This window comes from Cornus florida, unplaced genomic scaffold, assembly GCF_030987335.1.
Source record: "Cornus florida cultivar Cherokee Brave unplaced genomic scaffold, ASM3098733v1 CherokeeBrave_3.0.0_Hap2_Chr11, whole genome shotgun sequence".
In the NCBI taxonomy this organism is placed as follows: Eukaryota; Viridiplantae; Streptophyta; class Magnoliopsida; order Cornales; family Cornaceae; genus Cornus; species Cornus florida.
In genome coordinates, this window is record NW_026775581.1 from 138,596,803 (window position 1) to 138,622,205 (window position 25,403).

Here is a 25,403-nt window from a genome sequence, read left to right on the forward strand (position 1 = left end):
CTCTTTTTGCTAAAATATATGTATTATCTAATCTATTGACATGATACTCGAAGGCCATCTTAATAGACTTCAAATTAAAATATAATGCTGGGGTGAACATCGATCCGGTTCAAACCATGATCCAATTGGTTAAGTTTAAAATAAGTATAGGTTTTTCATTTTTTAGGGACTAGTTAAAATAATTCTCTATTTGTAAAAGAGGTTTGCTAGCAACAGTCACCTAAGGCGATTTTTGATTGGTCAAATTGATCACACATGTAGATATTTTTTTTTCCTTTAATTCTCTTGTTTTAAAAGATCCATTTTGAAAAGAGAGTTTTGACTTACTGAACCTGTTATTGCGTTTTTTCCTTCCCTTTAACCAGTCATTGCATTTTCATTTTCTTTCTTTTTTTCCTCATCACCACACTCCACAGCCCCATTCGCCGCTGCCGACAATAGATCCGTTCAATCATCCATTATTTGTGAGGTTTGCTAGCAAGGCGACTGTTGTTGTCAGTCGCTCAATATGATTGGTCAGATTGAGCCATACATATGAGGCTATTTTTTATCTTTAATTCTCTTATTTTAAGACACTCACCTTGAAAAGAGAGTTTTGACTTACTGAACTGGTTATTGCGCTTTCTCCTTCCCTTTAACCGGTCATTGCAATTTCATATATTTTTTTTTCCCTCATCACCACACTCCACAGTCGTCCGTATTTGGTTCACTACTACCGACCGCAGATCCGTTCAATTATCCATTCTTTGTGAGGTTTGCTGGACCAATTTGATTGGTCAGATTGAGCCATACACATGAGGCTATTATTATTATTATTTTTTAATTTTATTATTATTATTTTTTTTAAGAGACCCACCTTATAAAGAGAGTTTTAATTTACTGAATCCGTTATTGCCCACACTCAACAGTCGTTTGTATCTGATTCGCCACTACCAACAGTAGATCTGTTCAATTATTCATTTTTTGCTGCCGTTCGAAGAACAATACTCAAATAACATCACCACACTCCACAGTTGCCCGTATTTGATTCGCCACTATCAACAGTAGATTCGTTCAATCATTCATTTTTTTGCTGCCGTTCGAAAAACAATACTCAAATAACATTTCAAAATAATAATTTTACTATTAAGACGAGCAAAATATATTTCATAGACAATTATCTTTTTACTTACTAATTACACCTATATGGTCTGTATACATATAAATTTGGTTATCCTCAGGTGACAACATTATGTTTTGTCCAAGTTTATACTTTTCTTTTTGAGTCACTTGTATTACTAATTTTAGTTTCACAAAATCTAGAAATTGTTGTAGATATGTTCAATGTTTATGTAATTTTTTATTGGAAAACGTGAAGGGCTTCATATTGAAATCAACGTGAAATCTCAAAGAAAACAAGTGAAAATTTCCTTTGGTACCCTAATGATTAGGATGCATACGGTATATGATAATGTTTTGATTAATTATAAATTTGTAGTCATATTTATTTCACCAATCCTAATAATATATTGAACAAATGACAATTCTAATTAAAGATAAATAAAACAAAAGAATTTAAAAATTTTCATTTATTTTTCTTTCTAATTACTTCGATATTAGATGAAAATGAAAATGAAAAAGAAAATGAAAATCTTATGAGTTTCTTGACAATGGAAATAAAAAAATGAAAAAAAAAAAGTAGGCAAAGTTTTGAAGGAAAAATGTATAGGGAATTTTTTTTAATTTTTAAAGTTAAAATGAGAAATATAAGGTTTGTATTGTTGGATTTTCCATTTTCAGAGAATTGTACAAATATTTATTTAGTAGACTGTTTCGAAAATTTTAATTAAAAAAAATAATTTTATAGAAGATATTGGTGAGCCACGTCATGTGAAAAAATGTGCAATTTTTTATTATTATATAAAGTATGTAAGATTTGCATTGTCAAAATTTTCATTTTCAGAGAATTATCCAAACAAAAATATTTAGTAGAATTTTCTTAAAACTTAATTAAAAAAGAAGTTTTTATAGAATTATCTTATACTCCTACCATTTTCTCAACAGTTCCAATTTTATGTATTCTCAGATAATTAATTAATTTAATTTTTAAAAAAATTACATTTCCTTTCCCTTTTCTTTCACCAAAAAGAAATTCTTCTATTTGCTCGTACTCTCTCTCCTAGCACCGAGCAGCTGAAGAAGTCCTAAAATTCTGATTTCTCTGGTACAGATCCAACGATCACACTACATATATACGTGTGTGTGTATTTATATATTTCCTCGCTGTGAACCATCTCTCGTACTGCAATTCTGACCGATTTTCTCTCTCCCCTCTCTGTTCCCTTTTATCTGCCAGGTTCTCTTTCTGTTCCCTTCATTTTGGTACACATGCATGTATGTAATTATGCGTGTATGAATATGTTATATAAACACGAATTTATGTATATACGACGTGAACTTTTATTGATAATGAATTGGGTATCACAGAATCTTCTGTTTGCGGCGTTAGGGCACTACTAGAAATTGTAATCTCTCTTTCAAAAAAGTGCATATTTGATACATTGAGTACTATTGTTCGCATTTTGGTATGGAATATCTTGTTCTTAACACACACACACACACACACACACATATATATATTTCTGTGTATTGGTCATTTGATATGTAATGGCTTACAGACACAGAAGACAACATTGTCTCTTAGATTTTGGAGACTTAGACTTATTAGTTCACTTTTTAAGTCGTTTGTTTCTTTGGCTTGTCTGCTGATAGCATTGAAAGAATCATTTTTGACGAATTGGGTATCATTACAAAAACTCAAACCCATACCATCTTTTGTTCATCGAGTCAATTGAAACCTTGGATATAAACATCAACTTGTAGACTGAAACACAAGTATAATTTACTGGCGAGTCATTCGTCCCTTAAGGCCAAGTATTTTCCTACGTCAAGCTTTCTCGTGCTCTCTCTTTCTTAGTGGAAGCAATGTTATATTGTTACTCCTCCCTCCCCCACCCCCCAACACACACACACACACACAAAAAAAAAAAAAAAAGATTGGTTGCATTCTTACTTGTTGAATTTACAGTCTAGTATAACAGATACCAACTAGTGAACTCTGAACTTCTACATCATATTCTAATGTATGTTAACTCTGCTGAAGGTAGTGGAGCGCTTGTTCATGTTTAACATCAGACGCGGGTGATATATGTTTGTTTTCATGTAGTTTGTACAAGGCATAAATCCAATGTGTATTACATATACATTTCATTTTTTATTTTTTATTTTATTTTTTTCTCCTTCATAATGAAGGCCCATGGATACTGTTGAGGCTGCTATATCAAGTCATCCACATGAAGAGAATATAGAAGACAAATCCCAAATATTGTTTGCGTTGGATGCTGATGTGGTTCAGGAGTGTCAAGACCAGAATGAATCCTCTGCTGAAATGAATGGGGCAGACATTATTGGGCAGCAAATATGCTTGAGCCCAAACGTTTCCTCTGCTGAGGAGAATGGGCAGTCCATTTTTGGTGACCACGAGTTTCGGAGCTCAAAAGGTTTCTCTTCCAATAAAAATGGGATAGTCATAGATGGTGAGTGTGAGTGCCTGAGTCCAAAAGATACATCTGTTGACAAACACGGGATGGACACTGATGGTGAGCACAAGGACCAGATTTCGGAAGTTTTCTGCGTAGACAGGGAAGGGATGGACATTATTGATGGTAAGCTGGAGTATCAGAGCCCAGATGTTGCACCTGTTGACAGATCAGGGTCTTGTCATTCTGTAAAAGATGAAACTGACATATATGTGGTCCCAGAACTTGGCATGGAGTTTGAATCAGAAGACCGCGCATATATGTGCTACAACAGATATGCTGCTTTGGAAGGTTTCAGCATTAGGAAAGATTTTGTAAATAAAAGTAGGATTAATGGTTTAGTAATCTCAAGAAGGTACACCTGTCATAAGCAAGGTTATCGGCCTACCAAGCGTGATGCAAATGTAAAGAAACCTCGAAAGGATACAAGAACTGGTTGCTTGGCACATCTGACAATTGCCCGTCAACCCAATGGCAAGTATTGTGTCGCCCATTTTGAAACAAAACACAATCATGAGTTGGCAACACCAATCACAGCTCATTTGTTACCATCACAAAGGAGAATAACTTTTGCTGAAGCTGTTGAAGCTGAATTAGCTAATAACTCTGCGACGGATGGGGTGCCAAAGCTCGGAATGGGCTTTGTCTCAGAAGATCATGCTTATGAGTTTTACAATGCATATGCAGGACAGGTAGGTTTTAGTGTTCGGAAGGATTATGTAAACAGAAGTAAGATAGATGGTGCTGTGGCATCTAGAAGGTTCACTTGTTTTAGAGAAGGTTTTCGGCAAAGAGACAAACGGGATTTGAATGTGAAGAGACCTCGAAAAGAAACAAGAATTGGTTGCTTAGCACAATTGATCATTGCTCGTCAACCTGATGGGAAATATCGCATTACTCATTTTGAAGAAAATCACAATCATGAGCTTGTACCCGCATGTAGAGTCCGCATGTTACGGTCACAAAAGAGGTCAGCTTCAGAAGCCAGTGCAGCAAACAGCTCTAATACGCTATCAAAATCAGCTCCTGAGTCAATATGCAAGCCAGCTGGGGATCAGGGAAATTTTGATTATCATCCCATAGATTATAATAGTAAACTACTATGCAAACGTAAGAGAGAAATGAGGCAGGGAGAAGCAGAAAGTATTCTTCAATATTTTCAGGACAAGCAACTAAAAGACTCATCTTTCTTCTATGCTGTACAAGTTGATGCAGAAGATGAAATAACCAATGTATTCTGGGCTGATGCAAAGATGCTGGTGGACTATGGTGATTTTGGGGATGTGGTTTGTTTTGATACGACTTATAGACTAGACAAATATTGCCGGCCTTTTGCACCTTTTATTGGAGTGAATCATCATAAGCAGATGGTTATCTTTGGTGCAGCACTTCTATATGATGAAACTGTTGAATCATTCGAGTGGCTATTTCGGACTTTCATTGAGACAATGTCTGGAAAAAAGCCAAAGACGATCCTTACTGATCAACATGCAATAATGTCTGAAGCAATCAATTCGGTAATACCAGAAACACACCAGCACTTATGTGTGTGGCATGTGTACCAGAATGCACTCAAACACCTAAGCAAGGTAATTATGGGTTCAGATTCTTTTGCCAATGATTTAGGCAGTTGCATGTTTCATCACGATGAGGAGGAAGATTTCATTAATGCTTGGAAGGCTATGCTGGATACGTATGATCTTTCAGAAAATGAGTGGTTGCACGATATATTTAAAGAAAGAGAGAAATGGGCTATACCATACCAAAGGCATTTTTTTTGTGCTGATATGATAAATGCACAACTCTCTGAGAGTTTCACAACTAACTTAAGGAAATACCTAAAGTCTGACTTGGATGTACTTAAATTTTTCAAGCAATTTGGAAAGGTGGTGAATGATTGGCGCTACAAAGAGTTAGAAGCTAATTATGATATGAGCCAACATATGCCGAGACTAATGGGGGATGTGATTTTATTGAAGCAGGCAAGAAATATATACACACCAAAAAATTTTGAATTGTTTCAGCAAGAATACGAAAATTCTCTAAATGCTGTTGTAAACCAATGTACCGATAGAGGGTCATTGTTTGAGTACAAAGTTAGCATATATGGACAACAACGAGAGTATGTGGTTATATTTAACTCATCAGAAGATTCAGTTGTCTGCAACTGCAAGAAGTTTCAGTTTATTGGAGTTTTGTGTAGCCATGCATTGAAGGTGCTTGACTATAGGAACATAAAGGTGATCCCGACTCAATATATCTTGAAGAGGTGGACAAAAGATGCAAGGGTTTGATGTGATTGATTGTGCAGCTTTCAAGAAACTACAGATTCATTTAGGCAAGTTCATAGAAATTTCTTTATTATAACATAGTCAATTTACATAATATTGCTGCTGAATTGCTGACCACTTCATTGTGTTATTTGGGAAATTCTTTGAGAAGATGTAGCAAGTATATTGAGTGACTTTTAAAACATGCTGCAACATTCCATTTTTCCTCTTTTTGTTCTTTCATTTGTTGTTAATACTATCATACTATGTTGATGAAGCTAGATATGATTTACTTGCTAATTGGAGTTGAATAATATTAATTTAGAGGATATGACCAAATACTTGATGAAAGTTTCTTTACACAATAATTCTCATGTCTGAACAACAAACAAAACCAAGATGAAAATTCAATTTTTTAATGAATCATTTACCCCAATTTTTTTTTAATAATAAACTATTATTTAATAAGAATATTTTCCTCTGAATTCTCCAGAAACTTTAGCGTTATAGTTTTTTGTATTGAAATTGAAAGCCTTTAATTAGGTAGATTATAATATATTCTTTAATTCCTGGATTGTTGAAACAGCATGATTGGAATATTTTATGGCATTTGCATCCTAGGCATATCCAATAAACCTTAATGCTTTTATCAGTATTTATATTAAATTGAATTAGCTGCATAACATTTTTCTTATCAGTATTTACTCTTTTTGAAGTATGATGTCAATTTTGAAGTGTATACGACCAACTTTGGTGAGTTAGCAGCTCTCGTGTTCCAATTGCATGGAAATCTTGGTCTGCTATGCTTTGTTATTGAAAATTCCAGCAACATCTTGCATTGCATATAATTTTTTAACCCAATATCTTCTTGAAGCTGATTTTATTTTATTTTTTCAGTAGGATCCTTGACTCAGAAGCGGCTTCAGAATTGACTTCTTTCAGAGCATTAGAGCTTGATGCTACTGAGATAATTTGAATTTTCAATGAGAAGATGGCCTTCTTATTTAGAAGTAGCTTTGATGATGCAGTAAAGGGGCAAATGACTTGAGTGCATCCACTGTATAAGGATGGCCATATAAAAATATGCTGCTTTCTGGGTCACAGTTTCATGTTCTCAAGTTGACTGTAATCTGCTCTTTCCATCAAACCTAAAATTTCTGTCTCAGTGAAGGTATGATTAGGTCCTTAATGAAGCCTCAATGTACTGAAATACAGAAGCAACCATATCAGAGTGTGGCTTTTTGGGCTTGCAATTGACTTGTTTCCTAAAAAAAATAGAGAAAATTTGTGAAAAAATGGTACAGGATCTTGAACTGAGCTGAGCATGAGGATAGATGTCTTCAGAAACACATTGAGTCTCAAGGTTATATAGTCATGCTGAGAACCTTGTGTCATTGGATGTTATTCTCAAAAGGTGGTTTTATGGGACTTGCAAGTTTATTGGCCTGAGGTTATGGTAATGTTGAGAATCTTGTGCTACAGGCTTTGGCATTTGATGAACTGGAGTCCATTATTGAATTTACGAGTCACTTATATTGCCGAGATTTAACAGGATCTAAAGGCAATCAACCTACAGTGTGCTGCAGCACATTTTATCATGCTGTTGTTGGCCTTATGTCCATTAGAATGTTTCTTCTTCAAGCTTTGCATGAGAAAGGATATTGCTTTGAGGTACGAAGGCCTTGAACTAAACACAAGTATTAAGTTAATAGGTAGACACACGACCAGCATTTTGCACATTCACTTATTTGGTTATGTTCTGCTTCAAGTATGAACTGTTTAGTGCTGTTTTGCTTCTTACGAATTTTCAGTTATTTTTATTTTCCGCCAAAGTTTCATATATTTCTAACTGGTATGGTGATGAATGGATGATTGTTATTTATGTTCTAGAATTTATCTGCATATTCACTTATTTGGTTATGTTCTGCTTCATAATTTGTTTACTTATTGCTAATGAGGGAGCCCATTTGTCTGGCAGTTTTGTTATAAAGCTTCCATGTCATATAGCTTTTAGCTTTCAGCACTGACAATTTCAATTCAATTATGCTCCCCGTATAAACTGAAATGCGAAACAATTGTTTTACTGATCAATGCTGCATATGGAATCTATTTCTAATGTGTAATCATTTTCAGGTAGTGTAGTGCGAGAACACGGGGATCCATTATTCTTTTGCCCTATACTCTTTGGAGACACCTTTTTGGTCGATGATGCCTGAGGAATTGGGGAGATTATAACTTGAATTGTGCTGGAACTGAGCTTTTGTCCTAGTTTGGATGGCCTAGGACGCATCAACAGAATGAAAGAGCCAACACTACAAACTCATCAACGATATTGCTGAATATAACCGAGGATAAACATTAGGCCCTAGGCAGAAGTTTAAATATCAGAAGTCATTCGAATCCAGAAATGCACGAGATATAAAATGATTTTACACAGGAGACATCGCCAGAGAACACCACTTATCATGCGTTGCTAAAAAAGTATGATCCATAAGCTTGCTGCTGAGGACGCATTTTTTCCATAGAGCCAAATGCTTGATGCTAATTTAAGTGTAGCTCGTCTTTGAATGGATAAAAAGATGGGAGGCTGTGTTACTGATGTCGCCTAGTTATGCTCTGGCTTAGTGTTTGTACAATGGACAAAAAGTCATATTCTAGTTTAGTATTTTGATTACAACCTTTATCTAGTTAAAATTTGAAATTTTTTGCCCATCGTGCATGAACTTTTGATCATTTTGATGAATGAATTGTTTAGCCACAATCATGAATTGGGTGTCATAGTTGAAGTAACTTGCCTACCAAACAACATGCCAAAAATGCCCCTCAGAGTGAAAAAAGGAAAATGTTATAAAAGCATCGGAATAATGGAGAGAATTATAGATTAGTAAATTTCGAACAGAACCGAACAGAATGCAGTGAAGAAAAAATGAAAGTTACAGACAAAGATTTTCAATTCCAAGCCTTTATTGCTCTTCAATCCAGACCCTTTGCCATGCTCCGCTATATGCAAAAGATTACAATCTCAAAGTTAACTCGATCTAAGTCAATAAATACTGAAAATTGGAAGATTATCAAATGGGTATACGGCATTTGATGAAAGTTTGACATGAACTGCCCAATTCCAAACAGTACAGGAACTTAGTTCTCTTCCATTTCAAGAAGCCGTGTTCCAAGTTCCAATGAATTTCCCCGTGTTTGTTTTGGTACCCTTTCCAGTTCTGTCATGTTCCACCTGCAGAATATTGTGTCCTTGTTCTCGCCAGGAATTTAGGGTTGCTATGATGATCTTTCAGCAGTGCGGTGATGCCAATCATGACCATTCATATCTGGGAATCCTGAATTTGAGGGTTTTCTTTTGGCCTTAAGAGTTTTACCTCTTTTCTTCTGTCCTTTACGGCCTGAAAGCATCATAGCTATTACTGCCAGTAAACCGAAGATAGAAAAAACCCATAGAGTAACAATCCAAAACCGCAAAGAACTAAATGTCTGGCTTGTCACAGCAGGCAATGATGATTCTTGTGAATTATTCATCCGCAATGTGTTACTTCTTGTAACATGACTGCCATTAAAATTGCCAAATTTCCTTGAAGTTGTAACTTCCTTGGCTGTTTTCCAATTTGAGGTGGAAAAGGAACTGGGATCAGGGCATTTCCTCTTCTCATGGTGTAAACGTAGAGCTTCGTTCATCGTCTTTGCACATTCTATGCTAAGCAAGTCCTGCTGTAGCGAGTTCTCATCAGTTGGATCAAGTGTCGAAGGATCAGGAGGGTCAGGAAACTTAGCCCAACATTTATTCACCAAGTCAACATTTCTCCAATTTGCTTTATCAAAGCTCCAATTTCCAACTTTAAATTCCAAACCATAGTGGAAAACTCTATACTTGACACCAGGTTCAGGAACATACCCCGGATATATCAGTATCTCACTGTTTATGAGATGCCGCAAATTCAACTGCACCAATAATAGAACAATAATAGGTTTTCATCATTAAAACTATAAAATGGCCTCAATCAAAGGTGTCCATATTTTCTACAGTCCAACATGCAGGATTAAATGGAATAAAGCAATGGAAGCCAATACCTCTGCTGCACCAAAGGAATAACCATACATCTCACTAATCCACCCAGATTCATATATATCTCCAGTAATATTTCTGGCATAATGTGCGGTGTCAGCCCGGACTTCCTCAGTTTTATGCAGCCATAGTATCGCAAACTTCCTGAGATCATCTATATGCATTATGATTACACCACCAACCTTGTCACAAGCTTCAGGATGGCTCGTGTGGATTTTTGCAAGCTCGTTGTCACAGCCAATGAGGTAGCTAAAAGGTTAAAATGGGAACGTAAGTGACAGGTGTATATATATATATATATATATAATATTCATGCAACTAAAATTGCTTAAACAATATATACAAAGATGCACCCACACCCCAAAACACATTTAAATGCTCATGACCCTATATACCTAGAAATGAAAGGGAGGAATAAAACCAATTTGTTGTCTTACTCATACGGAGTTGAAACTGGCTGGCCACGTGCTGCGTTGAACTCCCATGGTGTAATCGGTCCTCTCATGATCATGTCAGCATCCAATATTACTATGAACTCTGCGTCAATATTCGCATGATTAAGCCAATGAAGCACTGCAGCAGGTTTATTGATTGCTGGATACCTGATGTGGCACAAATAAAACCAAAATTTCATTAACTTCTACATCATTATATGCACTGCAGACCTTTTCTCCATTTTAACTAGAGCAAGTGAACGGTAGTAAGGCAATTATACACTTCAAAATTTATCAAGGGTATACTTTCCAAAGACTAAGCTACAGAATAGTTTAGCTTTACGGAAAGAATGTAATGGGATCAGTGATGCATGCATTCTGATCATTTATGCATTGTGGTAATGATGGACTGTGTAGTGCATAAATGCAATGTTTAATAGGTCCCTAATGAGCATCTGACAGACGCAACGAAATCCAAAATATACAAAGTTATCAGCCCCTATGATAAGTAAACATTTATTTGACACTTCAATGAAATTTTCAACGTGGAACTAACTGAAGAAGAAGGAACAATTGGTTATACTAGACAAGGAAGGTCCGTCAATTTAAGTGTATAGCCAAAGAGGTCAAATGTGGAGGAGGGGAAAAATACCACAAATCTAAGAAGATGAAACAACAAAACAGATGATTTGAGATCCATTCTGAAAAAAAATCACTCGAGACCAACAAAGCCTGCCTATAAGAAGCCAATGAAAATAAAGCAAAATTACCAATCGCCTGTTAATGGATGCCGGCTCATGGAAGGGGCATAATGGGTGGGTGCCAGATCGTGTCCTGTATACTGTTTCAAGTCTTCATCAGTACAGCTGAGAAGCCTTGTGATATTTCCAGGCTGGCCACTCAGGTGGAAACTGTGGACAAGTCCAACAGTTTGCCAATCGAAGTACGAATTACATTCTGTGGAAAAAATGGTGTGAATTTTTGGATATGGCCTCCCAGATTCACCAAAGGCCGGCTGGTGTACCTCATCCTCTTTTGTTTGCAGACTCTCAGGAGTTACATGCTTCGGCCGAGTTAATTCAGCAAAAGTTTTGCTCTTTAAAAAGCTCAAGTATTTTGACCACTTCGGCTTAGAACAGCCACGTGCTGCATGCTGTAACAGAAGGCCCTCATTCAGAGTGTTAATACATTCTAGATTTAAAAACAATGCCCTTCTTTTATTGGGATCAGCTTCCATTGCTTTAACCTGTACAAAGAAAACTTGTAAGTGTCCAGTTTACCTACTGCTGCGCACGCGCGCGCGTGCACAACCACACACACACAAGAAGAAGAAGAAGAAGAAGAAAAGGAATGAAACACAACCGTCTATTAAGTAATAATCAATTGGGATCTGTCATATATCAAATAATATAATTATTAACCATTAAGTTTCTACTCAGATTGCTGCCTACTCGGTTCTATTTCAGCCATTAGAGGACTAGGGACCCCTTATTGCTCAAGGGATAGAAGCACACTTAAAGCTTGAGAGACCTCTTATTGACTTGAAAAAACTCACTCACTTAGGAAACTGAAAGCACAGGGAAGGAATACCGATTAGTCCCACCCAGGAAAGAACAATGGAAATCTGTCATATATCAATTAATAGAAGTATTAACCATTAAGTTTCTTCTTGACATTTAGCTACAAAAGCTTATTTGCAAGAGTACAATTTCCCACACAGATATAGTCTTCACACAGATCTACCAAAGACATTTACTCTCCACATAAGTTATCTGTTAGTACTCTAGCATGTACTACGACCTCTGTTCTCTTTACAGAGAAGACTGAACTTGTATTACTTGTATATACCTTGATTTATTTACAGCTCAAAAGAAAGTAAAAATTTCCACATCATCCCCCAACTTAAATATAAATCCGTGTTAAATATCTTACAAGCTATCTGTTTATCCGACAAAACTAACATTTTCTTGACAAAAGTCCTACTTAAAATCATCCTCTATCAGTTTATTGACAATTCAACACCCATATTTAACATATTATCGACTGTGATCCATGGTACAGGGGACCAAACTAAGGAAAAATATTTACAAACAATGACTAATAATTGAATGCAAGAGTAAAGCCGTAGTTTGATTAAGAACGTCTTACTACAAATTACATCCTTCCCTAGACACACAAACCCAAAGCCATGACTCCTAAGCATTGTAATTAGAATTCTATGTCAGTGACCATTTATGATCAATCTTTTGTATTTGACTTGATTCACTAAAGAAAGAAATATAAAAAAAGAGTGGGAGCACTATAACTAAAATTTAAATAGTGTACTGCCATAGTCACATATGAAATATCTGTTCTAAAAATTTACAGTCACAATTCTAATATAATCCTTGCAATCGGATTTTTGTTTTAAAAGTAATACACAAGCACCCGTGTCCCAGTTGGGAATTGAACTCCTTACCTTTCCCTTTTTGTGCTACACCACTTAAGCTAATAGTTGGTGGTATAATTGGAGATTATTAAAAGATCAAAATTTATGACAATTAGTTAATATTTCAATTGAAAGTTATACACAATGGAACTGCTTAGTACAATTAGTATTAAAGGGTCAATTAAACACAACATTTAGTTTCCATTCCATTAAGCATGCAAATAGTACGGTATATGTGTGGATTAATACAGATGTACTGAGGTAAGGGGTTCCCCAGATGGGAGTGCTAAAAAATTATATGAACAAACTTTTTACATGCTACCTATTTCTTCCTCAGCTTCCAAGATTCAATTCGAGATCAAACAACAAAGACCTTCTAGTTAGGGCATCATTTAGGGGCACCTAAAAAATGTCAAGCTACGGTTTTTTATCAGAGTACAAAGAATAGTGAAACAATGGGATGGCATAAGCAGAAATCTCTCTGACAAAATGTCTCCTCATTTTGTAAATTTATTATTGTCGTTTTACCTCTCTAGGATAAGGAGGTTCAGGGAAGAGCCTGCCACAATCATAAACAATATCGTCTTCATGGTGTTCTAATTTACTGAAGGACCAATTTCCAACTCTATATGGCAAACCATAGTGCAAAAGGATGGGCTCAACACCCTGTCGTGGAATGTAGCCTGGGTAGATCATCAAGTTATCATTGATCTTGTGTTGAAGTCCAACCTGAAAAGCAGAAAACCAAAGGAAACAAATCACGCACTGCAGAAAAATGTCAATTTCATAGCGGAAAAACAATAATAAAATGAAAGCAACTAACTTCTGCAGCACCAAATGAGTATCCATACATCTCGCTGATCCACCCTCTTCCATAAATGTCACCAGTTATATTGGTTGCCCAGTGAGCTCTATCTTCTCGCACTTCTTCAGTTTTAGCAAGCCACAAAGGTGCCAGAACTCGAAGATCATCTATGTGCATGGCTAAAAGTCCGCCAACCTTGTCACAAAGTTCAGGGTGCTTCGTATGCAATCGAGCAAGAATATTATCACATCCAATCAGGTACCTAATGAAGAAATTCACATATTTAATTTGATGAGTAACAACTAGTTTACAATATAGAAGATAAATACAAGGATAAAAAGTCCTAGAGAAAGGGCAAAAAAACATAATAATAAAAAAGGGCTAGCCCAGTGCCATTGCAGGGTCTGGGAGGGTCAGATGTACAAAACATTGAGATAAACAAAATAATTATAGAAACCAATGTCGAAAAGTACCCAAATGGTCTCCATGAGTCTATTGAAGAAGTGATATTTGGCATATATCTGCCTCTCCATTTGCAGAAGAATGAACTCAAAAACTAATAATAATAATAAAATAAAAAAAGCACAATATATATAGCCAGATCACCAATTTTCTTTGTGCAGGGCACGAACTTTAATTGACCTGAACTTTCCATGTCTGAGACTATAGCGGAATCACTCTCACATGAGATCAACAAAACTTTAGTCCCTAAGCATATCAAACATCAATATGAAAACGGAACCACTTGCTTAGGCAGAAAGATGTAAACCATAAGGCACATGAATTGTACAGGAGACTGCTTCATGGTTCCTGAACATGCTTCCAATCCCCATAGTATTAGGGGTTCCAAGAGAGCAGCCATCAAAAACTAAGTTAGTTATTAGGAGAAGTGGGATTTCATGTTTAAAACTTGTTGGAGAATATTATAGGAGTGATTTTAGCATATAATAGAATATTGATTGAAGTGATTTATGGAATTGATTTTAGGAATCCTCCATCAATGTATTTTCCATATTTATCACTTGTATTCTTTCACCTATAAATAGAGGTGCTCATTGTAAACAATATTAAGAGAGAATGTAATAAAGATGATGTAGTCCTTTAGGCTTTGTGTGTGTATCCTTTAGTTCTTCATGTTTAATTTCTCTCTTCAACTTTTATATCTTTCAACATGGTATCAAAGCAGGTTTATCACACCCTACTCTATATTCTACTTGTATCGGATATTCGGATCAACTCGTCTCGGATCTCCGGATTAACTCGTCTTAGATCTTTGCAACTCATCCCGGACTCTCAACAACTTCATATTTAGTTTCAAGTTGGACACTTGAGTTAAAATCTCCATTTACCAACTTGCGGGGGGCTGTTGGAGAATATTATAGGAGTGATTTTAGCATATAATAGAATATTGATTGAAGTGATTTATGGAATTGATTTTAGGAACCCTCCATCAATGTATTTTCCATATTTATCACTTGTATTATTTCACCTATAAATAAAGGTGCTCATTGTAAACAATATTAAGAGAGAATATAATAAAGATTATGTAGCCCTTTGGGCTTCGTGTGTGTATCCTTTTGTTCTTCATGTTTAATTTATTCTTTAACTTTTATATCTTTCAACATGATATCAGAGCACGTTTATCACACCCTACTCTATACTCTACTCATCTCGGATCTTCGGATCAACTTGTCTCAAATCTCCAGATCAACTTGTCTAGAATCTTTGCAACCCGTCTCGGACTCTCAACAACTTCGTATTTAGTTTCAAGTTGGACACTTGAGTTAAAATCTCCGTGTACCAACTTCAGGGAGGGTGTTGCAGAATATTATAGAAGTGATTTTAGCATATCATTTTTATTCCTCAAAATGAAATAAACAGTGGCTAAAGTAACACATCACATTATCATCCGCTCTCTCTCCATAGTCGGCACTAAAATAGATTGAGAAAGATGAGATGAAGTCATCCACAAGGTTTTGGACATGTCAAACCACTCATGTTGCCGCACCATCAACAGTGCATGCAAGAACAACTAACCTCTATAATTTCTGCATTTCTACAATTCAAAAGAGAAATGTTTGGACAAGGCTTCATTAGGCCTCTTCTTCTAAAGCATATCTGGAACCACCAACTTCACCCTAGCCATCATACAAGCCAGGGTTGTCACCTTTGGGAGCTTTTCAAAATCTATGTCAACCTAAAGAGGATGTTGGAAGAATTAAAAGAGAAGGCATAATAAGAAAAGAGTAGAAGAAAGATTTAGAAGAGGGTTATTGCTCAATTTAAGAGCCCAATGTGCAGCATCATCATACAAGGGAGAAAGGTAACAACCATAAGGAGGACAGAGATGAATCTTTATCTCATTGTCATTCAACTTGAGACAATATTTTAAGAATCTAAGGAGAGTGAAAGGTTGAGGAAATCCATAGTATGGTAATTCAGGGCCTCTAAATTAGAGGTTCAAATTATATGAATATATATGGAAAATAAAAATAATAATAACTTTAGAAATTTATACACTAGACAGTGAGTTAATTATGAATAAAGGAACCTAATGGACCATCACAAGTTAGATATTACACCAAAGAGCAGGCCATGGGCGCCTGTACGCAGCTAAGATTAAGACCATTTAAGAAGACCAATTTGCCTTGGAATAGAAGGTGTTAATACGAAGTCTTAATGGCAAGGAGCGAAGTCTTATTTTAAATAATTGGTTTCAGAGTTTGGAATCGAAAACTATAGGTTTTCTTAATAATACTAATTGTTCCACCAGCCAATTAAGTGCGCAAGCACAGAAGCCCTTGAGTGAGTAGTGCAACTAACAAACTTTATTAACAAACAAAATCTGTATGCAAGGGAAAAAAAAAAAAAAAAAAAAAGGCAACAACAAACAGAAGTTGAAGTGTGGAAATTTTTTTTTTTTTTTCCTAGGCGAGTGTGGAAGCTTAATATCAACTCAGAAGCTCAAATATTTTGAACAACCATTCAGAAGGTTATGTATCCAAAAGGAAGAGAGTATTATTACCCATAATATGCAGCGACGGGTCTTCCTTTCTCAACGCCAATTTCCCATGGTATGATTGGGCCTCGGATGATCTGGTCGGCGTCTAGTATTACCACCCAATCAACATTATTTGCATCTTTACTATGTTTAAGCCAGTGTACAATTCCAGCTGGTTTGTTAATTGCAGGATACCTGCATCAATGAAAATTAAAGTGAAATATCTATATAAACCAAGACGAAAGGAGAGATAATATAACAAATCAGTACGAACACGCTGTTAGCAAAAGAAACTACTTTTTCTTTCTAATGAAAATAGAGTTAACCAACTACTTATGATTTTATTGAATTGTCCAAGCAGCAGATATAATTTCAAGTTACTCTAGTTAAATGTTCTTCAACTTAATATAAATATGAATACTCCAGATTTAGGAATTCAAAACTCCCTTTGTATGCAGTCACTTGCTCGTTCAAGGCTGGGGGCGAAATCCATCCACCGCGGAAGGAGATGCAATGCAATTCAGTCCAACTACTAACACCATTCTTTTTATGATTTTACTCAAAAATTTCACCTATAAGTATATTATAATAAATAATTCAAAAAATATATATCCCTTGCCGAGCCAATAGGAAATGAAAGACAGCATAAGATAAAATCAAACAACTGAATGAGACTCAAAACAAGAAAAACCCATTAAAGACAGCATAAGATAAAATCAAACACATTAACATTAAAAAAAAAAAAAAAAAAAAAAAAAAAAAAAAAAAAAAAAAAAAAAAAAACAATCACAATATACCCCAATACTCAAAAGTCAAAACCTGATTCAAATCAATGCTATATATAAATGTACTGTGATAATTGATGATTGAATACGAGAGAGGAGAGAAAAAGTACCAATCACCAGTTTTGGGGTGCTTGCTCATGGAAGGGACCTCGAGAGTGGGAGCCAAGTCCATGCCTCTGTAAACCTTCTTAGCCTCGTCCGTACAGCTGAGGAGGCGAGTGATGGGTCCTGGTTGACCAGCCTTCTTGAAGCTGTGCATGATCCCCACTGTTTGCCAATCAAAGTAGTTCTGGCACTCCACGGAGAACAGAGTGTGGATCCTCCATGGGGCTTCTTGGGCCCTTTCTTGGCCCCACCCACCACCACTCATCATCAGACCCACCGCCATCACCACCACCACCATTACCAAAATTCTCGCCATTAGAAGCGAATTCAAGGCGATAGCTCAAATGGGTATTGTCTAGAGATCTTGAATTTCATGATTTGAGGTCACCCTCCTCTGACTTTTCTGTTTTTTAATTGTTGTGTTTGTTTGCTGTGGGGGATAGTGATTAGAACGATCCAGTAAAGAATTGAACAACAATTGTATTTTTAATTGATGGGTGGCATATGATATGATTGGTAAGTAAAGTTTGTATGAATATATTAAAGGAAAGAAAAAACCGGTGGTGGACTTTGAAGAAGTGTTTCTCAGATCGTGAGTTCTTCTTCGACGAGCTGCTACCAATAGGTTCGCTGACACAGTCTACTCTGAAGAGTTATAGTAGTCTATTATTATTATTATTATTATTGCCAAACACACGTGTTATGTTTTCTATTCTTTCTCAATTCAATCTGGTTTGGCATTCACCCAACCTTTCTACTAGTGACAAACCATTATTAGTACAGTATCACATTGGGGTTCAATTCATGCAATATTCGCATTAATTCTATAACCTCAAATTAGGTTTGCAAAGGGATTGGATGTGTACCATCAGACTTATTCGATCTGAATTTCATGAGAATTATTTATATATTATGTTTGGAAGTATTAAATTAGTATTTTAAATTTAGATAAAAATTTTAAATTTAAATCGTTTATTCGATGTTTCTCAATACAACATTAATCTGTTTTAACCCAATTTGATAATTAGAAAGATTATTTATGAATGAATCTAAATAAGGAGGGACAAATGGACGGATAGAAGAAGAAAAAATAAAGTATATGAATATTTTTTTTCCCAATATTTTAATAATATGTAAATATTATATATAATAACATTAAATAATATATATAACTTAGTATATTGGAATAAGTACATACTACGTATTTGATTTTTTTTATTTTTTATGTTTAATTAATGAATTATTGAATTCCAATAGTTAATGGAATGCCAGAATTGATGGAGTAAAACCCACTACAAAATCTGATAATCTAAGTGGTGAGAATTAATTATTTTAATTCACCTTATGAATTTTGTTAGAAATTTAATGGTAAGTTTATAAGTTATTACAGACCATTGTAATAAGTTATATTCAAAATACGTAATCTTTTCGTATCAATTTAAGTGTTGTTTATGGGGCGTACTAATAAACATGTGGGACATTGTTTATCTAAAAAATTATTAACTTGTTTTTTTAAGTTATGAATATTCAAGTTTGAAATTTAAAATTTAAAGAACATATATGAATAGATGTAAAATATATTATTTTTTTTAAAAAAATGAACTATTATTTTAAGATGGACAAAAAAAAAAAAAAGAAAAGAAAAGAAAAGAGAGGCATGACACTTGTTTTGGGAGTGAGTTCAATCGCCTGTCAAACAAATTTGGTAAAAACGAAAGAAAAATGTTTAGACAGATGGTATCACTATCTCCTTCTCAGGTCCTCTAGTCGGAGAGTGGTTAGCCCGCTGTTGACTTTCATCTCCAATATTATTTTGGGTAATATAAGCAAATCCTCATCCCCATCGGGGTCCGCCCCGTTTATAGCGGGATGCGAATTCTTTTAGCTAAACGGGAATGGGGATGGGGGAAAATTTTGAATTCCCGTTGGGGGCGGGGATGGAATAAACTCGCCCCGCCCTGCCCCACCCCGATTAAGTGTGAAGTTACTAATAGACACTTACACATAATAATTTATTACTAGATTAGATTTATTATATATATGAAAATAAGAAAAAAATATGTTTTTTTTAAAAAAAAAAAAATTATGAGGCCGGGGCCGGGGCTGGGACAGGGATAAGGTGTCGGGGGAGGGGGCGGGTATGGGGATTCTGGCAAAATTTTAAGCGGGGATGAGGGCGGAAATGGGGAATGAAAAATGTATCGGGAATGGGGATGGGGAATGGAATCCCGGCCCCACCCCGTTGCCATCCCTAAAAATCATGATAAGAGCTATGCTAATTTGTTTGCTCTTATTAATTTTCGATTAAGCGGTTAGAAGTGACATTTCCCAATAGAAATTTTAAATGTTTTCTCTATATTAATTGTTTTTGATAAAGTCGCTATAATTGAGATCGATATTCGTATTTTACAATTAAGGAAATATCAGTTGAAAAAAAATGTAAAAATATACTTTTTGATAAAATTGTGGAGGTCGAAAGTGATATTGATGAGAATAAAGCAAGTGAATCGAAAATGTAGTAAATTTTTTGCCAGTAAACTCTTTCTTTAGAGGTTGAGAGGGTGCAACTTCGTGTGAGAGGCCGCCATCATAGTAAATTTTTTCAAACCTAAAACAGAAACAATTTAAGAGTAAAATGATAAATGTCAACATTTAAGATGTGAAACATAGACTGCAGTTCCTCACTCCCCAGAGAAAATGTACTTGATTGATACAACAAGATCCAATTCATTATCGGTAAACTGAATTAGAGTAAGAGATGTAAAATGTGTGATTGCCAAACCTTTCCCTGAAGTAATCATATGCTTACCAGCAACTAAAACTGAAAACGTCAGACAAGCCGGAACGAATTTATATGCAAACCTAAACAGGCAGCAGAAGAAGATGATTATGGAGAGAATTTTTTATAGCCCTACATGACCTTGTACAGAGACGGTGAATACAGAATATTGCGTAACCGTGTCCTCATATAACAATTACAACCAAACTTGTGCTTAAACACCACCTGTTTTACTTGACTGAAGCAAATTATCACGTGTTGTTGCACATGCCAACTCATATCATGTTATCCGATGTAACTCTGCAAGTCAACTGACCACTAGAGAGAGAAATTTATCCATCATTTTCTTCTGGGTGGATCCCGGTTGAGTCCATGCTTCTTTAGGGTTTTAACATAATTTCTCATAAGGGTGAACTTGTTGCTCCCAAGATGATAGAAATAATCCCATGTATAGATCCCAGTTTTATGCAAATCGTCAAAAAGTATCCTGTACCAGCCACACAAAAGTTACAACTACCATTAAATCAAATTTTGATTTTGATTTTTTATCTTTTACTGCATGCATTTTAAGGAATTCAAACTGATAAAGCCAAATTTAACCCTAAAGTACCTTACCCCATAGTTTCCTATGGGTTCTGCAGACATAATCCCCACATGGCGACGTCCAGCTATCACCTGGTTCAGGGACGCCACAGTATTGATGAGCGACAAATTGATAATGAAATTAATTTTATAACAAGCAAAGCAACTATACACCCATGACTAAATTTCTGCTAGTGCTAACTGCTAAAGGAATAGTTCCAATACATTTAACAAATTAATATGTTTATTATTAAAAAAAAAAGTTCCACTACATTGATCTTTCAGAGTAAAAAGCAAAGCAAGTTTAGTTTACACCGATTTTTTACTCCAGACTCCACATCAGTAGTTACTGAATAGAAGATATGAATTCAGGAATCGAAAAGGGACACCCTGTACAACATAACTTTGATAATATTAATGACTGAATTAGTTATTCAGATCAATTTTTTTACAGAATAACACTAGGCAAGATGAACCAATAGTTTGAACTCCCACCAACAAAAAAAAAAAAGGCCAAGCACTCTGCAACTCAAAAAAATAATAATGAAAGAGAGAGAGAGATGAATCAGTAGTAAACTGACTTCATGTATTTTTCTTGCTTGGCCTTAACCCTTTTGTAGTAATTCTACAACAGTTGCAGAGTGGTATAGAATCGCACCACGGTAAAAGTAAAAAACCAGGAAAACATCAAATCACATAGCAGGGAAAAGATGAAAATTTGTTTCATGAGTTACCTTTTCACCACCAACTGATCTAATCTTACTATCGACTGCTGGGCTATGTATTCTCAAGAACTCGGCTGACAAATTATACGCACTACCATCGGCAAATTCCACCTCCACCTGATATCAAATTCACCATAAGACAGATAAGCCAACATAATCACTGCAAAAAATTCAGAAGCCAACATTACCAGTACCAAGCATACAACCTTGTGCTATAAAATAAGGAAATTGACATGGGACAAGGATAAGATACAACCCAAAAACACCAACATGACAAATCTTGAAAAGTAGGACATGGATATGGAAGGGACCTAGGAAGCACGGACACACCTAAAAGGGCAAAGAATCCGTGTTGGACACACCCCGAAATGTGTCGGACACGTCTTGTCCGAATATTTTATATTTTTTCGAATACCCGGACACGCAATGGACACGCTTCTGACACGTCATGTATACGTGTCTGGCACGCGTGTCCCACTCTTTGGGGATTTTTAAGAAATTTTAGAAACAGTGTTGAGTTGAAGTATAAATATTAGGAGTTGTTTAATTACATAATTACTTAAAAACTTGTTGTTTCATAAAAAATTTTATATTCAAATAATTAGATATTGATTCTTATATTTTACTTTAAAGGTTCGAACCCTTGCACGTTCCTTTTGACTCTCTTGTTGTCCCACCAACCAAGCTTTGCTACCGGTGAATGGTCTCTCTATCTCTCTCTCCTCTTTCTCCTCTTTTCTCTCTTTATTCTTTTCTTTCTTCTTCTTGTTCTTCACAAACCCTAAATACTTTTTTTTTTTTTTTTTTTTTTCCTTTCACAATAAATTTCTTTTTGTCTCTTTTTCCTTTTTCTTCTATTCCCCATGAACTTTTTTCTCTTCTATGGATTCTTACCTTTCTTTTTCTAACAAAACCCTAATTCTCATTCTCTTTGTTATTTTCTTTTTTCTCTTTCTTAACCCTCTTTCTATCATTCTTAATTTTTTCCAGCAAAACATATTCTTTTTTTCATTATGAGATTGTAAAAAATAATATTACTCTTAATTTCTTGAAGTACAACATCATATATATAGAAAATATATTTCTTATTGGTCGTGTCCTCGCCGTGTCCGTGTCCTAATTTTTTAGGATTTGCCATATCGTCGTATCCGTGTCATATCCATGTCCGTGCTTCTTAGGAAAGGACATGACAAAGAAATAAATATTGTAAATATTATACAACAAAAAAAAAGTTACTTTATGACCAGTTAACACGACAATCTATTGTAGCTGATGAATCACAATAACAAATAATCATCCATATCCTATGGAAGTGTGTGCATGCACATATGTAGATATGTATATGTATAAAAAATTACACATGATTTCTCTCCTCTTCCCATGCCCGCTTTGTTGATAAAACCTCCATGCCCACTTTGTTGATAACCTTCTTATATCATTTTAACACAATTGTTTTAATAACTAACTCCTATACAAACCTTTCTTTCCAAAATTATACTTTCTCAAAGCTAAAAGAAAGTCATCTCTCCACACGTCCCAAGTTTTTCATTCATGTGTAGCAAGTGTCATGAGACATGTTAGCTGCTTGTTAAAATTATGAACACCTCCATAAAATGTCGGACACATGTTCATATGTTCCATAAGTGCCGGTGTGTTGGAAATGGACACAACAACTTAGAAAATCCATGTTCCTTAGACATTATATCCTGATTGTAATCAAATCTCCCACAATATGGACGGACTGTGGCTCAAACCAAAGCACCAACCATAGATGGAATGATATTTTTCAATAGCTTTAGCAAATTCAGCAGCCTCTAAGTGTCTATAATCACATCTCTCTCGACATTCCATCTTTACAATATCATATGTGCTATTTACATGAATTGATAATACTGAGGAAGTTCCAAACTTGTATAAACATTTACCATCTTTTTCATAACGTCATCATTCAGTATGAAGTAAACGGTTGCCGTCGAGCAATGGACAGAAGTGAAATACCAGCAATGCTTGTATTATTGCCGAAAGCAGGCATGCCTTCAAAACTTGTATTAAAGAATAGAGGATAAAACTCTTCGACCTGGTTAGTTAACTTATATTGACAGAGAAATGTGTTGGGTGTTACTTGTCATAAAGGTGAAACCAATTAAGGTTTTATGAATTTCAAGACATTAATATGATTGAAGAAGTGCAAAATAATGTGACCGAGAATTTGATTTTTGATGATTTTGATGCCAGTTTTCTGAAGTTTACATAAAATATAGGAGAAAAACATTCTCAAAGCTGCTACCTTACCATCAATAAAAACTCATTTCGTTTAGAGTCCACAAAATGGTTTCCGGATCAGACACAACAACAATTAACAAAAATTACCATTCCATGATAAACAGGACACACCCACAAACATACTAGTTAAGATAAACAAATAAAGATAACTATTATTTCTGTCCAATTTTTGACAAATATCATGCTTGTACGCTGTCAAAAATTCTATGTCCCAATAAAGATAAATAAAATTACTAGGTTTACTAGTTTAAATTCAATGGAAAAGCATCTGTCCTTGCAACAAGTTCACTAGACAAATACCGGCATCAGGGGAAAAAATAAAAAATAAAAGAAAATAGAGCATAAACCCCTCAGTTTATGGAGAATTTGAAGAAGGAATTTATTGTCAATTATCTTTTATAATTGTAATGATGCTGCTCCCAATACATTCAAATAATTATGAACCTTTTTTTTTTTTTTTTTTTTTAAGTGCAAACCAAGTGCATTTAAGATTTCAATAGAAGACTTAATTTCAATTTTCATAAGATGTTTAAATGCCCCCTTTACCAATAGCGATGGAAGTGACATTCTAGATAAGCAAGTAAATTCTATTGGATGACACGATTATACACTTTATACATTTCTATCATATGGGTACTCAAGAATTCATGTGGACACGTTCATACGATCAAAAAATGGACAGAAAATAGAAAAAAAAATCACAACAATAAAACACAGAAAGATGCAAATTGATGATCAAAACCAAACTTAGAACATGACAAGAATATGATGGCAAACAAGATTAGAAGCTTACACTCTTAGGAGGGTGAAGAGAGAATTTAGTGAGTCGAGGACTCTCCACGGCCGTCTGGATGCTGCGAAGCGTTCTCTGTATTGCAGACATCAAAATCTCTGAAACCCCCTTTCTCTAATCTCACTCTCTTCTCTCTCTCTCTCCTGTTTCGATAAAGCGGTGAATTGGTTGAGAGTTGAGGCACTCAGAGACTACTAAAATTTTGGGTTTAAAACCCAAAAATGTTTCAGCCTAGACCACTGAATATGGAGCCCATAATAAACCCTTATTCACTAAATTTGAGCCCATTATTCAACCTTACTACTTAGCAGTTGCCATTGAAGGGCCTTTTGTTCTACACCATCAACAACTTGAGCAAGGTATGCCCACTTGTGTTGTCACGCCATTTAAAAAATATATAAAAAAAGGAAAAATATTAATGAGTATCAAACAATGATCATCATAAACTAATCTTTACTTACCGTCTGAAAAAAAAAAAAAAAATTCTTAATTTAATTATTATTAAAATGGATCGTAACTCATTGTGATATGTATATATATATATGTACACATTATCTTCTAATTTTATATGACTTTGAGATCATAATATGATGACGAACTCCAGATTTAGACCTTGACGCCAGCCACCATCCTGCTGACAACCCTAATTGCTAATTAATAAGTTGATTTTGGAATTTTGTTATAATTTGTGTATTATATAGATGTAAGTGCATTTTTAAAGAGATCTAGCTAGGTGCTTAGAACTCTCTAACAACTCTAA

General features: G+C 35.1%; 3 protein-coding genes across 6 annotated transcripts; 1 reads left to right on the forward strand and 2 right to left on the reverse strand.

The window, feature by feature from the left end:
* Positions 1-2,126: 2,126 nt before the first annotated feature.
* On the forward strand, positions 2,127-8,558 carry LOC132283460 (protein FAR1-RELATED SEQUENCE 7-like). Of its 2 annotated transcripts, none has more exons than XM_059785405.1 (4): positions 2,127-2,335; positions 3,143-5,916; positions 6,746-7,519; positions 7,982-8,558. In XM_059785405.1, the coding sequence occupies exon 2, from the start codon at positions 3,296-3,298 to the stop codon at positions 5,870-5,872; it is 2,577 nt and encodes an 858-aa protein (XP_059641388.1). In that variant the 5' UTR covers positions 2,127-2,335; positions 3,143-3,295; the 3' UTR covers positions 5,873-5,916; positions 6,746-7,519; positions 7,982-8,558. The 2 variants fall into 2 exon arrangements, with proteins under 2 accessions (XP_059641388.1, XP_059641387.1); XM_059785404.1 differs by having other exon boundaries at positions 3,292-5,916.
* A 119-nt stretch (positions 8,559-8,677) lies between these two features.
* On the reverse strand, positions 8,678-18,140 carry LOC132283261 (peptidyl serine alpha-galactosyltransferase). Its single transcript, XM_059785194.1, has 8 exons — positions 17,487-18,140; positions 16,616-16,786; positions 13,609-13,852; positions 13,314-13,514; positions 11,128-11,603; positions 10,361-10,525; positions 9,929-10,172; positions 8,678-9,799 (listed from the first exon to the last, which is right to left on the reverse strand). The coding sequence occupies exons 1-8, from the start codon at positions 17,795-17,797 to the stop codon at positions 9,125-9,127; spliced, it is 2,487 nt and encodes an 828-aa protein (XP_059641177.1). The 5' UTR covers positions 17,798-18,140; the 3' UTR covers positions 8,678-9,124.
* A 1,964-nt stretch (positions 18,141-20,104) lies between these two features.
* LOC132284641 (uncharacterized) lies at positions 20,105-24,960 on the reverse strand. Of its 3 annotated transcripts, XM_059786763.1 has the most exons (5): positions 24,644-24,775; positions 23,493-23,656; positions 21,577-21,684; positions 20,871-20,935; positions 20,105-20,747 (listed from the first exon to the last, which is right to left on the reverse strand). In XM_059786763.1, the coding sequence occupies exons 2-5, from the start codon at positions 23,502-23,504 to the stop codon at positions 20,600-20,602; spliced, it is 333 nt and encodes a 110-aa protein (XP_059642746.1). In that variant the 5' UTR covers positions 23,505-23,656; positions 24,644-24,775; the 3' UTR covers positions 20,105-20,599. The 3 variants fall into 3 exon arrangements, with proteins under 3 accessions (XP_059642746.1, XP_059642745.1, XP_059642747.1); XM_059786762.1 differs by lacking the exon at positions 23,493-23,656 and having other exon boundaries at positions 24,644-24,958; XM_059786764.1 differs by lacking the exon at positions 23,493-23,656 and having other exon boundaries at positions 20,604-20,747; positions 20,876-20,935; positions 24,644-24,960.
* Between the last annotated feature and the right edge of the window lie 443 nt (positions 24,961-25,403).

Excerpts from the sequence above, each read along its gene's own strand:
- LOC132283460 (XM_059785405.1), top strand. The coding sequence starts at position 3,296 with ATGGATACTGTTGAGGCTGCTATATCAAGTCATCCACATGAAGAGAAT.
- LOC132284641 (XM_059786762.1), bottom strand. The coding sequence starts at position 24,733 with ATGTCTGCAATACAGAGAACGCTTCGCAGCATCCAGACGGCCGTGGAG. Across the intron at positions 20,936-21,576 it reads GATCAGTTGGTGGTGAAAAG|GTGATAGCTGGACGTCGCCA; the intron begins GTAACTCATGAA and ends TCCCTGAACCAG. Across the intron at positions 20,748-20,870 it reads ATAGGAAACTATGGGGTAAG|GATACTTTTTGACGATTTGC; the intron begins GTACTTTAGGGT and ends TGGCTGGTACAG.
- LOC132283261 (XM_059785194.1), bottom strand. The coding sequence starts at position 17,797 with ATGGCGAGAATTTTGGTAATGGTGGTGGTGGTGATGGCGGTGGGTCTG. Across the intron at positions 16,787-17,486 it reads CACCCCAAAACTGGTGATTG|GTATCCTGCAATTAACAAAC; the intron begins GTACTTTTTCTC and ends TCATTGATGCAG. Across the intron at positions 11,604-13,313 it reads AACCTCCTTATCCTAGAGAG|GTTAAAGCAATGGAAGCTGA; the intron begins GTAAAACGACAA and ends TTCTTTGTACAG.